Source organism: Candoia aspera, chromosome 4 (assembly GCF_035149785.1).
Source record: "Candoia aspera isolate rCanAsp1 chromosome 4, rCanAsp1.hap2, whole genome shotgun sequence".
Lineage (NCBI taxonomy): Eukaryota > Metazoa > Chordata > Lepidosauria > Squamata > Boidae > Candoia > Candoia aspera.
The window spans coordinates 112,794,155-112,807,302 of NC_086156.1; the positions used below are offsets into that span (position 1 = coordinate 112,794,155).

A 13,148-nucleotide genomic window follows, 5' to 3' on the forward strand; every position below is an offset into this window, starting at 1 on the left:
AACATTAATATATATTTTTCTGAATCTCCCTAGCTTTTTCCATTATCCAGCGGATATTGGCAATTTGGTCCCTAATTCCTCTGCCTTTTCTAAACTCAGCTTGTACATCTGGAAATTCTCACTCCATGAACTGCTGAAGTCTACCTTGCAGGATCTTGAGCATTACCTTACTGGCATGTGAAATGAGTGCCACTGTTCGATAGTTTGAACATTCTTTAGTGTTCCCCTTTTTTGGTATGGGGATATAAGTTGATTTTTTCCAATCTGATGGCCATTCTTGTGTTTTCCAAATTTGCTGGCATATAACATGCATTACCTTGACAGCATCATGTTGCAAGATCTTGAACAGTTCAGCTGGGATGCCGTCGTCTCCTACTGCCTTGTTATTAGCAATGCTTCTTAAGGCCCACTCAACCTCACTCTTCAGGATGTCTGGCTCTAGCTCACTGACCACACCATCAAAGCTATCCCCGATATTGTTATCCTTCCTATACAGGTCTTCTGTATATTCTTGCCACATTTTCTTGATCTCTTTTTCTTCTCTTAGGTCCTTGCCATCTTTGTTTTTGATCATTCCCATTTTGGCCTGGAATTTACCTCCGATGGTTCTAATTTTCTGGAAGAGGTCTCTTGTCTTTCCCATTCTATTGTCTTCTTACACTTCCGCGCATTGCTTGTTTAAAAATAATTCCTTATCTCTTCTGGCTAACCTCTGGAATGTTGCATTTAATTGGGGATATCTCCCCCTATCACTGTTGCCTTTTGCTTTCCTTCTTTCTTGGGCTACTTCTAGTGTCTCAGCAGACAGCCATTTTGCCTTCTTGGTTTTCTTTTTCTTTGGGATATATTTTATTGCCACCTGCTGAACAAAGTTGCAAACTTCTCTCCAGAGTTCTTCCGGCACCCTGTCTACTAAGTCCAGTCCCTCAAATCTATTCTTCACCTCCACTGCATATTCCTTAGGAATATTAGTGAGCTCATATCTGGCTGATCTGTGGGTCTTCCCTAATCTCTTTAGTCTGATCCTAAATTGTGCAAGACGAAGTTCGTGATCGGAACTACAGTCAGCTCCAGGTCTTGTTTTTACCGACTGTACAGATGTCCGCCACCTTTGGCTGCAAAAGATGTAGTCAATCTGATTTCGGTGTTGTCCATCTGGTGAAGTCCACGTATAAAGCCATCTCGTAGGTTGTTGGAAGAGACTGTTATGCAGAATGAGTTGTCTTGGCAAAATTCTATCAGCCTATGTCCTGCTTTGTTTTGTTCTCCCAAACCATGCTTACCTGTAATTCCAGGTGTCATCTGACTGCCCACCTTAGCATTCCAGTCTCCCATGATGAAAATAACAACTCTTTTAGGCGTGTTTTCCAGTAGGTGCTGCAGATCCTCATAGAACTGCTCTACTTCAGCTTCTTCAGCATCTGTGGTTGGGGCGTATATTTGGATCACTGTGATGTTAGATGGCTTGTCCTGAATTCGAATTGAGATCATTCTATCCTTTTTTTGGATTGTGCCCAAGCACTGCTTTAGCCACTTTACGATTAATTATGAAGGCTACTCCATTTCGTCTGTGGTCCTCTTGTCCACAGTAGTAGATCTGGTGGTCATCTGATGTGAAGTGGCCCATTCCAGTCCATTTCACTTCACTGATGCCCCAAATGCCTATCTTTAATCTTGACATCTCACCAATAACCACATCCAATTTGCCCTGGCTCATAGATCTTACATTCCAGGTTCCAAGGGTGTGTTGATCCTTAGAACATCGGATTCGCCGTTCACCACCAGCATCGTCGGCCGCTAGCCATCCTTTTGGCTTTGAGATAGCTGCGTCATCACGTCTGGGGCTAGTTGAACTCATCCTCTGTTCCTCCCCAGGAGCATTTTGACCATCTTCCCACCTGGGAGTCTCATCTTCCGATGGTATACCGATATATCTCCGGTTGTACAGATCCATTGAGTTTTCACAGCAAGAATACTGGGGTGCTAGGCCATTACCTTCCCCAGGGATCGCATTTAGTCTGACCTCTTTGTCATGACCTTCCTGTCCTGGGTGACCCTTCACAGTTTAGCTCATGGCATCATTGAGGTGCTCAAGCTCCAGCACCACAACAAAGTAACGATCCTTGCTGAAGCTGCCCCAGTTACAACCTGGAAATAAAGCTACATGCCTGTCCTCCTGAAATTTCAGAGCAGGGGGCTGTGTTGTCAGATTACTTGCTTTGGCTATGCATGAGGTCAAGCCGGGTGGGGAAATAAATCCATTGTTTCATTTGTCTCCTTTGCGAGTCACATTATTTTTCTATACTGATCGTAAAAGTTCACAGAAAAGATCAAACCTGTCTAAGGTCAGAGCAGCTCTCCAATTCAGCTGAGCCCCAAAAAGCTGGATTTGCCAATGGGACTTGAGAGATTTTTTGGAAACCTGATAAAGATTTCTGCTTGCCAAGAGGAATGATGAGGGGATCTTGGCATGGGCATTGTGGGATCTTTTTTTCCATTTGGATGTGAGAAAACCAGGAAAAAATAGTTTAAAAAAGAAAAAAAAAAGTTTTAGAGAAGGACAAGCTAATGGTAATGTGGTTTCCTTCACTATATCTTTGGGTGGTGATTGGACCCATGAACTGCACTTTGCAAAATTTTTGTTTCTTCCCCTAGTGTTCTGTCGGAATCTAATCAATTCTAATTTATTTAACAAACTATAGATTAGAAAAAGTGGTTTAACACAATTTTAGAACCAAATTGAGTTCTACTCCAGTGGCTATTCAAAAACTTCTTGTCCATATTGGGTTGAAGAACTGATTCTCGAAATACCTTTCTGAATTGGTGAAGAGCTGCAATGCACAGTTTTACTTACCCTGAAAGAAATGCACCTTTGGTCATTCATAGTGATCAATCACTTGTTCCTCATTTCCAAATTGTGATTGTAGTCAGTGACACATTGCAGTGAGCTCCAAGGAGGGGTGGCAAGATGTTGAGGGGGCACTGCCCCTCCCTTCCCTTGGACTTCTCTCCACCTTTTTCCCCCTGAAAATTCTGAGAAGATGCTCTTTGAATTCTAATGTATATCTAAATATAGGTTCTATTTTATTTCATGAAGAGCACATTTATTATAAAAATCACATTTACATTTCTCTTTCAATTTTCCGGCCAACTCTGATAGGGCGTAGGAGGTGGAATGAGAGGAGAAGGACAAATGCAATACTTTTGCCCCAATTTGTTTCCTCTGTTCCCATTACAGGGGGATGTCTTCTGTCCATCTACAACAGAAGAAGAAATCAGCCCTCTAGTGAGATCTTTAGGACTCTTTTTTTCCAGGTATCCAACCAGAGAGTTTGCTGGAAGGAAAGACATAATTATTAATAGGGCATGAGGTTTCCAATTTCATCTTCACTGCTTCCAATCTGATCTGGATGAGACTGGCTTCAGACAAAATACTGGAATGGGATATGATATAGGGTCATGGCTGGAGGCAGGAAATGCCAATGTGGAATAATCCTTCCAAATACCCAAAGAGCCATAGTCATACTGAGGAAAATTTTGCCTGGAAAGAATCTCTGTGTGGAATTGGGCCAAGGCCTACCCTCCTCACTTCCCACCCGAGGGCCGCATCGCCACACTGAATCCAATTGCCTGTGTGTGGGGTCGGAGTGGGGTAGGGAGATAAAGCAAGTGCCATTGGACTTGGCTTAATTTTGCAGACCTCATTCCTGTTTCAGTTATTTCTTTAATTGTTTACTGAAAAAGTCTCAAGAACACTTCACATCTCGGGAGGCTACAATCCTTACCATGAAGTCGTGTCTTACTATTGCTGCTATTATTATTGTTATGATTGTTATTATTTCAATTAATATTGCTGCCTATTTTGCTGAATTAACTCTGGGCAACCAGCAACTGATAAGAACAGAACTCAAAATAGTAAACAAAGACAAGGAATATATAAAATCCAAACTACTTCTCAGTTAAAAACCAATCTAATAAGCAAAGAACAAACCACTGGCTTTATCTAATTTTTTTTCTCCCTGTGACTTCTCCGATTCAACTCCGACATACAAATTCTGCCTCATAGCTAGGTTGGCATTCTTTTGGGTGTTTTCAAAAGGGCAAGGAAGTTGGAAAATTATCCCAAACTCAGATCTGCTGTTCTTTTCATGTTCTAGCTCTAAAATGTCTCTTTCAAAAGTCCTTAGTGCCTGTTATTTCTCTGTTGACTTGAATCACTTTGGAGAAGTGGGGAAATTGGACTTCTCTATCTTTTAATTACTCTAATGTAAACCTGCCCTTTCCCCTATGTCCTCACAGTCCAAAAAAACAAAAAACAAACCTTGCGTTCAGTTTTCATAGAATTGGAAATAAATGCTGAAATCACTAGTATCAGATCTGTGCAACGAAATCTATGAGATCAAGGCGCTGAGGGGCTCTTTTATCCCAAGCAATATGCAAATCAAAACACAGTTTCCTCTTTAAAGAAGCCCCAAGGATTCCCCTTTTCAGGCCATCCCCACCAACACAAAGTTTGCACTTTCCTGAATCCTTTCCTGCCAATTCCCCTCCATTCATTAAACAGAGGAAAAGTGATCCTGTGGCTAAAATCGATGTCCTTATTCGTTATGCTCCAAGGTAATACTTCCCTCTCTACAGCATTTCCTTCAATTTCTGATTTTGTATTCAGGAAGTCTCATTGAAACACATTTTATTGTTTAGGAATTCTGGCAGAAGTCCAGTTGGTGGAGTCAGGAGGGGATGTGAGAAGGCCTGGAGAGTCCCTCCGCCTCTCCTGCCAAGCCTCTGGGTTCACCTTCAGCAGCTATTACATGGACTGGGTAAGAGAGGCTCCAGGAAAACAACTGGAATGGGTTGCAGCAATGGGTACATCTGACACTTACTACTCAGACAATGTCAAGGGGCACTTCACCATCTCCAGGGAAGATTCCCGCAGACAGTTCTATCTGCCAATGAACAGCCTGAAGCCGGAGGACACGGCAGTCTATTACTGTGCGAGGGACACAGTGGGAGGAAGTGAGTCTGAAGCCTGGCAAAAACCTTCTCTTCCTCAGAGCAGCTCTCCAAGTTGATTCAGTCACAGAAGGTTAAATTTGTGTAATTGGAATGAGAAGCAGCAGATGAATCTCAATCAAAGAAAGTGGAGTCCAGAGCTGATCTCTTAACCTGGTTAGCATTTTGGCTGGGGAAATGAAGGAACTCTCAGATCAATGGAATAAACTGGGTAGTTCATTAATAGTTATAAAAACTCTTGTCTCTCCCGAAATAGAGTGGATGAGATATCACCCACTTGTGCTCCGGATAGCTGCTGCTCGCAAAGAGGCTGCAGGACACCAGTAGACTCCCGGGGTGGGTGCTGGGAGATGAGGAAACCCTTCAAGGTCTCAATCGCAGTGGAGCCAATATGGAAGCTGGGTTCGTTGAACCTCAACTTTGGAATTTATTTATTTAAAAAAAAAGATTTTTTGAGCAGCACTTCAGGAAAACAACAACAGCAACAACAGGAAAGTGGATCTTGTCACACTTAAGACATTTCAAAGGATTTTTGAAGAAACTGGGGGAAAAGTTTGCAGCTACAAGAACAGCAACAGTATCTGCTTGTGCAAATGCATTATTCAACAGAGATCTCAATGAAGAACTGAGATATGCGAAGAACAATTTCAAAGGATCTACAGGATGACAGCATGAAGGCGTAAAAAAAAAAAACACACACCTATATCCTTTGCAGAAATACTGGAAAATAAAACAGAAGAGGTTGACTGTAAGGCAGAGAAGAAAAATGGAGATGAAATACAAATATTAAGCGAAGAGATGGACGAAGAGCTGGGAAATGACCTAATACGGGGCTCACAAAAGAGGGCGGTCAAAGGCTTGGAAAGATTTTTGAGAAAGGATAAGGAACATTTGGATGGAGACCAGTTCCAACGACAGCACCTTAATGTCATATTAAGGATCAAGAATGCTGGAATATTGAGCAAAATGGAAGAATATAAAGTTGACTGGTTTGATCAAAGTTAAAATAAGAAAGATTTCTATAAAATGCTGGAAACGTTTATGAGCCGTTTCCTGACATTGGACAGAAATGTGAATTATTTTTGGATTTGTGGATGGATAAAGGTTGGATTGGAAGTTACTTTTTGTCTTTTCTTTCTTTTTCTTTTTCTTCTTTTCTTTTTGCACATTTTCTTTCTGTTTTTCTTTTCTGTTAGATTTTAGTTTGCATTATGTTAACACTGCATTTTTTTCCTTTTGAAATCACCTATGACTTCCCAGTCTCTCTCTTTAGTAGCTATTAAATAATTCTCGGGTGGTCCTTGTCAATCTTAATGTCAAGATTTGAAATGAGACATAACCCGTTATTTCTTTAATTTCCTGTATTCTCCTGACTCCTCTAAGAACTTGCTCATAATCTCAGTATAGTTTCAAAGACATCTATCCTGTGAATGGAGCTTGTGACTGTTTTATCCAAAGACATTTGTAAATTCAAGGACAATTCTGTCCTCTCCTCTCCTCTCCTCTTCTTTATTGTCTGGAATATCTCTTCAAAGAAAGGTGGAAGGTCAATTAAGGGACAATTCTGTCCTCTCCTCTCCTCTTCTTTATTGTCTGGAATATCTCTTCAAAGAAAGGTGGAAGGTCAATTAAGGGACAATTCTGTCCTCCCCTCTCCTCTTCTTTATTGTCTGGGATATCTCTTCAAAGAAAGGTGGAAGGTCAATTAAGGGACAATTCTGTCCTCTCTTCTCCTCTCCTCTTCTTTATTGTCTGGGATATCTCTTCAAAGAAAGGTGGAAGGTCAATTAAGGGACAATTCTGTCCTCTCTTCTCTCCTCTTCTTTATTGTCTGGGATATCTCTTCAAAGAAAGGTGGAAGGTCAATTAAGGGACAATTCTGTCCTCTCCTCTCCTCTCCTCTTCTTTATTGTCTGGAATATCTCTTCAAAGAAAGGTGGAAGGTCAATTAAGGGACAATTCTGTCCTCTCTTCTCCGCTCCTCTTCTTTATTGTCTGGAATATCTCTTCAAAGAAAGGTGGAAGGTCAATTAAGGGACAATTCTGTCCTCTCCTCTCCTCTCCTCTTCTTTATTGTCTGGAATATCTCTTCAAAGAAACGTGGAAGGTCAATGCACTGAGTGCCTCTTTTATCCTGAGGACTCTATATTCAGTGACAGCTTCTGCTTTAATTGAACCATATGAAATGGCCAAAAGGGGTCCAGTGTATGTAGAGATGGAATTTATCTAGGAAAAAAGGAATACATTTTGAAGAAATAAAGAAAACAAAAAAGAAGGTAAAATTATGTTTTCCTTTAAGTCTCCTACTTAGCAAAACCACAGTCATCCAGTCTAAATGAATTTGGGGGTAAGGGAGGGTAACACATGCAATGTGTATCACCCATTGGTGACCCATTGGGTGGACCTCTTGGGTGGACCTCAATGTGTATCACCCATTCCTTCTGCTAATATCACAACTTATGCCCCAAGATCAGTCATGAGACACACCATGAAATCCTGTATCAAAAATAGAGCAGAGGAGGAGGAGAAGGAGTCAGGAATGAATGTTATGCAAAATATTGCTGAGGGAAATTAGAGCCCCCGAGAGATGCTCCCTCCTTGAACTGAAGGTGTAGGAACCTCTCCATCTGCAGTCAGAAGGAGGCAGGAATGGTCCAGAGAGAGCCCACTGTGAGGTCTGCCAGTGGCTGAAATAAGGCCTGTGACTGTGTGAACTTGCCTCCTTCTCCTGCTGCTTCAATGAGGCCAAAGCAGAGATTAAACACCACTGGTCATGGAGGCAACAAAAGAGGGAAACCCTTGCTTGACTTCCCCAGGTGTTTTCCATGAGCAGAACCAGCTGAGAGGAGGCGAATCTGATATCTGAGCAAAGATTCTGTTGCTCGGAGCTGTTTTGTAGATTGCGTCAGTCACACATATTGGGACTTGCATGATGTCCGATAATCCTATATTGTCCTGATTATATTACAGTCACGTATTTATTAGCAGAGAGTTAACTATTGATCGGTATAAACTGAAAGGTAGATTTTATTCTTTTTCCTTTTTCTTTCTTAGTTTCTTTTCTAGTCTGCTTGTATGGTCCCTTTTCTAAACACTTCAAAGTTGTTGTTTTTTTTAACATTTGAAGAGTTCCTTTTTCATTCTGCATGTTTAGAATGCTTAATAAAAATGAATAGATAAATTTTAGTTATAAAGAAAACAAAACGAAAAGGTTATTCTCAATATTTTAACTTTTCTCTTCTTTTCTTGTATTCTCAAAGAAAATCAAGGAATGGAATAGAAGAAGAATTGGAAAGGATGAAATAGTGTTCCTCCCCCCCCTTTTTTTTGTCACAAATAGGAATTTTGCATTTGTTAAATAAATGGATATATGTTTTTGTTCCTTTGTTTCTTTTTGTCCTACACTTGTGTGACTTTAACTCAGTGAAAGAATTTGGGGGGTAGAAAATGAGAAAAGGGCATAAGGCTGGACATGATAGGGAGGATCTTAAAAACATAGAAACAGTTATCTAAATAGTAATTTAATATATAGCATTATAAAAAAGGATAATATTTTATGCTATGTGAGCGAAGGAAGATAGATCCTTTGGAACTGTGGTGCTGGAGGAAAATCTTGAGAGTGCCTTGGACTGCAAGAAGATCCAACCAGTCCATCCTCCAGGAAATAAAGCCAGACTGCTCACTTGAGGGAATGATATTAAAACTCAAGTACTTTGGCCACATAATTTGACGACAGGACACCCTGGAGAAGATGCTGATGCTGGGGACAGTGGAGGGCAAAAGGAAGAGGGGCCGACCAAGGGCAAGATGGATGGATGATAGTCTAGAGGTGACGGACTCATCCCTGGGGGAGCTGGGGGTGTTGACGGCCGGCAGGAAGCTCTTGCATGGGCTGGTCCATGAACACACGAAGGGTCGGAAGCAACTGAATGAAGAAACAGCAACTCATACCAGTGAAAAACATACTTAGTCAGTGAAGTTGAAGGGAGATGATAAAGAAGACCAGGTAAAAAAAAATATTCCCCTGCAACACACCACAAACATCAAAAGGAGAGGAGAGGAGAGGAAAGGACTGTGAATCCAATTTTCTATGAGGAAAGCCAGGATGGATGAGAAATGGGGCAGCCTTGCCTCACTGGCGAAAACATGCTCGGTCCTCTTTGGTGGATTGATAATTGTAAAAAATAATAACAATAAATAAATAATGTAATGTCATAGATACAACAGATGGAAAGCAACAAGGAGCAGAAAGATTAGCCTTTTTTGCAAGCAACAATCAGGGTGTTCAAGTTCATAGAAGAAAGAAAGTTCATAGAACTTGTAAACTCAAATTTAAAATTATTTTAACTTAGATGGCTCATATTTTATGGCTAAATGCTAATGCACATATTTTTATAGAATTGTATCTTGTACTGGTCAGTGACCATAATAAAATCAATTGAATTGCCCACATCTGCTTTCAGATCTGCCTTGAAGCCACTACAAACCATGCAGTTTGTTTTGCTCCATGTTCATCAAGATCAGCCCTTAGAAAATAGGGCTCAGAGCTCAAGTCCTCAGTTTTAAGGATGAGAGAAGGAGTCTAATTCATTGCTCCCATTTTCTCTGACCCTCCTTTGATCCTTCCATTGTTTCTCCTCTTACAATCCTGCATATCTGCCTACGCAGCCTTAATTGCAGAAATACACTTTTGAGAGTTGCTAATCTGTAGAGAAGTATTTGTAGAAATATCATCAGGTGAAGTGCAAGCATCTGTGAGTTCAATTATTGGAAGAGGTTTGAACCTCAGAGAACAAGAGCCAGCGATGCTCATCTGAGGATCCCTTTCTCAAGTGTACTTTCTCAACACAGGAAGACTACGTTGCCTCCTCCTCCTCCTCCTCCTCCTCGGGTTGCCTAAGACTCGAATGGGTTGCCTACATAGGTACCTCCTCAACTCCCAGGTATAATCTGGATAAAGGGAATGGATGCTTCACCATCTCCAGGGACCACTCCAAAAGCCAGCTGTATCTGCAAATGAACGGCCTGAAGCCAGAGGACACGGCAGCCTATTACTGTGCATGACACAGTGCCAAGAATGCAGGTTGAAGCCAAGCAGATACCTTCTGCTACTCAGAACAGCTCTCCACGTTGAGGAAAGAAGGTTGGATTTGCACTGAGTGCCTTCTTTTTTTTCCAGAGGACTGTATAATGAGTTACTGCTTCTGCTTTAATTGAACCATACGATATGGCCAAAAGGGGTCCTGTGAATGGAATTTATGTAAAAAAAAGTGGAAAAAAGGTTTGAAGAAATAAAGAAAAATAAAAAGAGGATAAAATTATGCTTTCCTCTAAGTCTCATATTTAGCAAAATCTTTTGCAAATGAATGGTAGAAGAAGGACAAGAGGTGCTAAGAATTATTCTCCTATCAGAGAGAATTCAGAACTGGTACAGAGCAGATTTTGACCAATGATACGCCCTTCCAACCCGGTCTGCCTGGAGTAAAACGAGGCCGAGGGAAGAATGAGGGGGAACTGCTTCAATCTGGCTAGAACAGCCTCTTTTTGTTGGAGGTCTGCAGAGAGGGTCTGGCTCCCCACCCGTTAGGGACGGTTTGTACTAGAAAACTGAGGTGGTCCTTCTCAACTCGTTTTTACATGGTTTCAAGATATTTAGGAGAAAAAATAAGAATACACAATCTCCAGAAAATACAATATCTCATAGAATAACCCATCAAAAGGAATATCCTATCATATAACAAAAGAGCAGCTTTGGATTTCTCCCTAGACTGGCTTATGTTCCCTGGAGCTCTTTCATTTCTTCGGAGCCCTAATTACCATTTCTTAATGCAACAATCTCCTGCGAAAGTTATGGAGATGCCTCCTCTCCTCACGTTTTCCACCAGGGGGCAGTGTTGCCACACGGAATGGCTTTGCATATGTGTGGGGTGGGGGAGGGGGAGGGGACCAAAGGAAGGGTCTACAGGCCTTGTCTCACTTCGGAGGCATCATTGCATTTACTCTCATTTTCCTGAGAGACCACTGAAGGCAATTCAAAGAAATTTAACATCCCAAGAGATTAAATTCCTGACCATGAAGCCACATCTGAGTTGAGAACAGATGGGCTTTGCTAAATATAGAACAAACTGAATGGTTTGGGAAATGAAAAGTCATTTATTTGTGTTTCTCAGTCCATGGAATAAGTGTAGGAGAGCGAGTTTTTTGAGTCTTAGTTTGAATTATCGCTGGGCAGTTAAAAACAGATAAGAAGACCATACAAATGGCAACCCAAAAAGTGGCAATATTTGTAATCAGTATGGCTGCTGAGTTAAAAACCAAACCATTAAGAAACATTATACAGGCTTCCAATGATTTATATTCCAACTTTGAGACTTGGATGTGTATGTAAAATTGATCTTTGGCCTCTTAATTGGGCCTCATGGCTTGGTCTGTATTGACTTAATTTTGGTTTCTTCCAAAGAACGTGGTCAAGGGAACAACTGTGGAGCCACCATTTTGAACTCCGATGTGCCATCCTCTTTATTTACGGACTGTAACGTGGCTATTTGAGGAAATTTCAATGCCTGATTTCTTTCTGTCACCTAAAAACCCTTACTTGAAATAAGGAGCTTCTGTCAGAAGCTTTAATTATTCCAACTAAACTGCCCTTTCTTCTACGTCCCATGTGTGAAAGGTGTATTGAAATAAATGTATACCTCAAAGCCCCGAGGGGCTCCTTTATGCTGAGCAATATGTAAATCAGGCCACAATTTCCCCTTTAAAGGAGCCCCAGGGTGTCTCTTTTCAGGCTACACCCACCAACACAAAGTCTGTGCCCTCTCCTGAATCCTTTCCTGTTGATTCCCTTCTATACTTTAATGGGAGCAAAAATGATCCTGTGGCTGAATTTGGTTTCCTTACTAGCAGTCCTCAGAGGTAATTGATTCCCTCCTATTCAGGTTCTTTCCATTTTAATTCTTGCATAAAGGAGAGCTCATTAAAACAACTTTTATTTTAGGTGTCCTGTCAGAGGCCCAGTTGGTGGAGTCCGGAGGGGACGTGAGAAGGCCTGGAGAGTCCCTCCGTCTCTCCTGCCAAGGCTCTGGGTTCAACTTCGGGAGCTACAATATGTACTGGGTGAGACAGGCCCCTGGAAAAGGGCTGGAATGGGTGGCATACATAAATCCAGGTTCCAGTACTATTTACTACTCGGACAAAGTGAAGGGACGGTTCACCATCTCCAGGGACAACTCCAAAAGCCAACTCTACCTGCAAATGAACAGCCTGAAGATGGAGGACACAGCAGTCTATTACTGTGCAGGAGACACAGTGAGAGGAAGTGAGTCTGAAGCCTGGCAAAAACCTGCCATTGCTCAGAGCCGCTCTGCAAGTCAGTTCAGCCCCAGAAGGCTGAATTTTCCCAGGAGACTTGAGAGGGACCTGAGAAAGCTGCCTGAGTGCCAAGATGGAAAAGGAACAGATCTTGGCCTGGGCATTCAGGGATCCGTTTTCCATTTGGATGGGAAGAAAATGGCCAATCTCAGTACCCTCCTGAAATATGTATTCCCTTCCCAGCGAAGGGAAATTATTATCATGTTCTGCTCTCAAAAAGTATCAGGAAATACAGAATTGATTCAGTAATTAGGACCCTTCATTGTTTTATTGGTCTTGAAATTCAACCCTCATTGACTCTTTCTTGAGACGCAGATCTTCCCCTCTCCCTCTTTGGGTTCATTTATTTCTGTGTCTATATATCCTCTCTCCCTCTATCCACAGACGTACTACATATATGTACACACGCACACACACACATGCACGGCTGCCCAGAAATCTAGGCATTTGAAAGTTTAAATAGGTTTACAATAATTTTCCTCTGCTAGCAGTCAAAATCTAAGGATGCTGCAAGGCCTGCCAGAGTGTGGTGTGGTCTGACACCAAGGAAGGGGGCAGAAGTGAGAAAATAAGGCCTAAAAACTTTCTGCCAAGGGTAGCCTAATTGCGGTCGTGTTATAATACTTAGAATAGCAAAGGAACGTAGATCGGGGGTTTCAAGTAAGTTCCAGGGAAAGTAAAGTTCTAGGTGGTTCAGGAAAATTGCCTTCCCACCTGCCTCCTTCCCAGTAACTTCCGGGTGGGAGAAAGGTTGGAATCGCTCA

At 41.7% G+C, this 13,148-nt stretch overlaps 1 gene segment (V, D, J or C); it reads left to right on the top strand.

The window, feature by feature from the left end:
- Positions 1 to 11,882: 11,882 nt before the first annotated feature.
- On the top strand, positions 11,883 to 12,333 carry LOC134495881 (immunoglobulin heavy variable 3-48-like; the record flags this gene model as incomplete). The annotated part of the segment is given in 2 exon segments: positions 11,883 to 11,928; positions 12,011 to 12,333. Coding segments are annotated over 2 exon segments (369 nt in total), but the record flags the coding sequence as incomplete, so codon positions are not given.
- Positions 12,334 to 13,148: the final 815 nt, after the last annotated feature.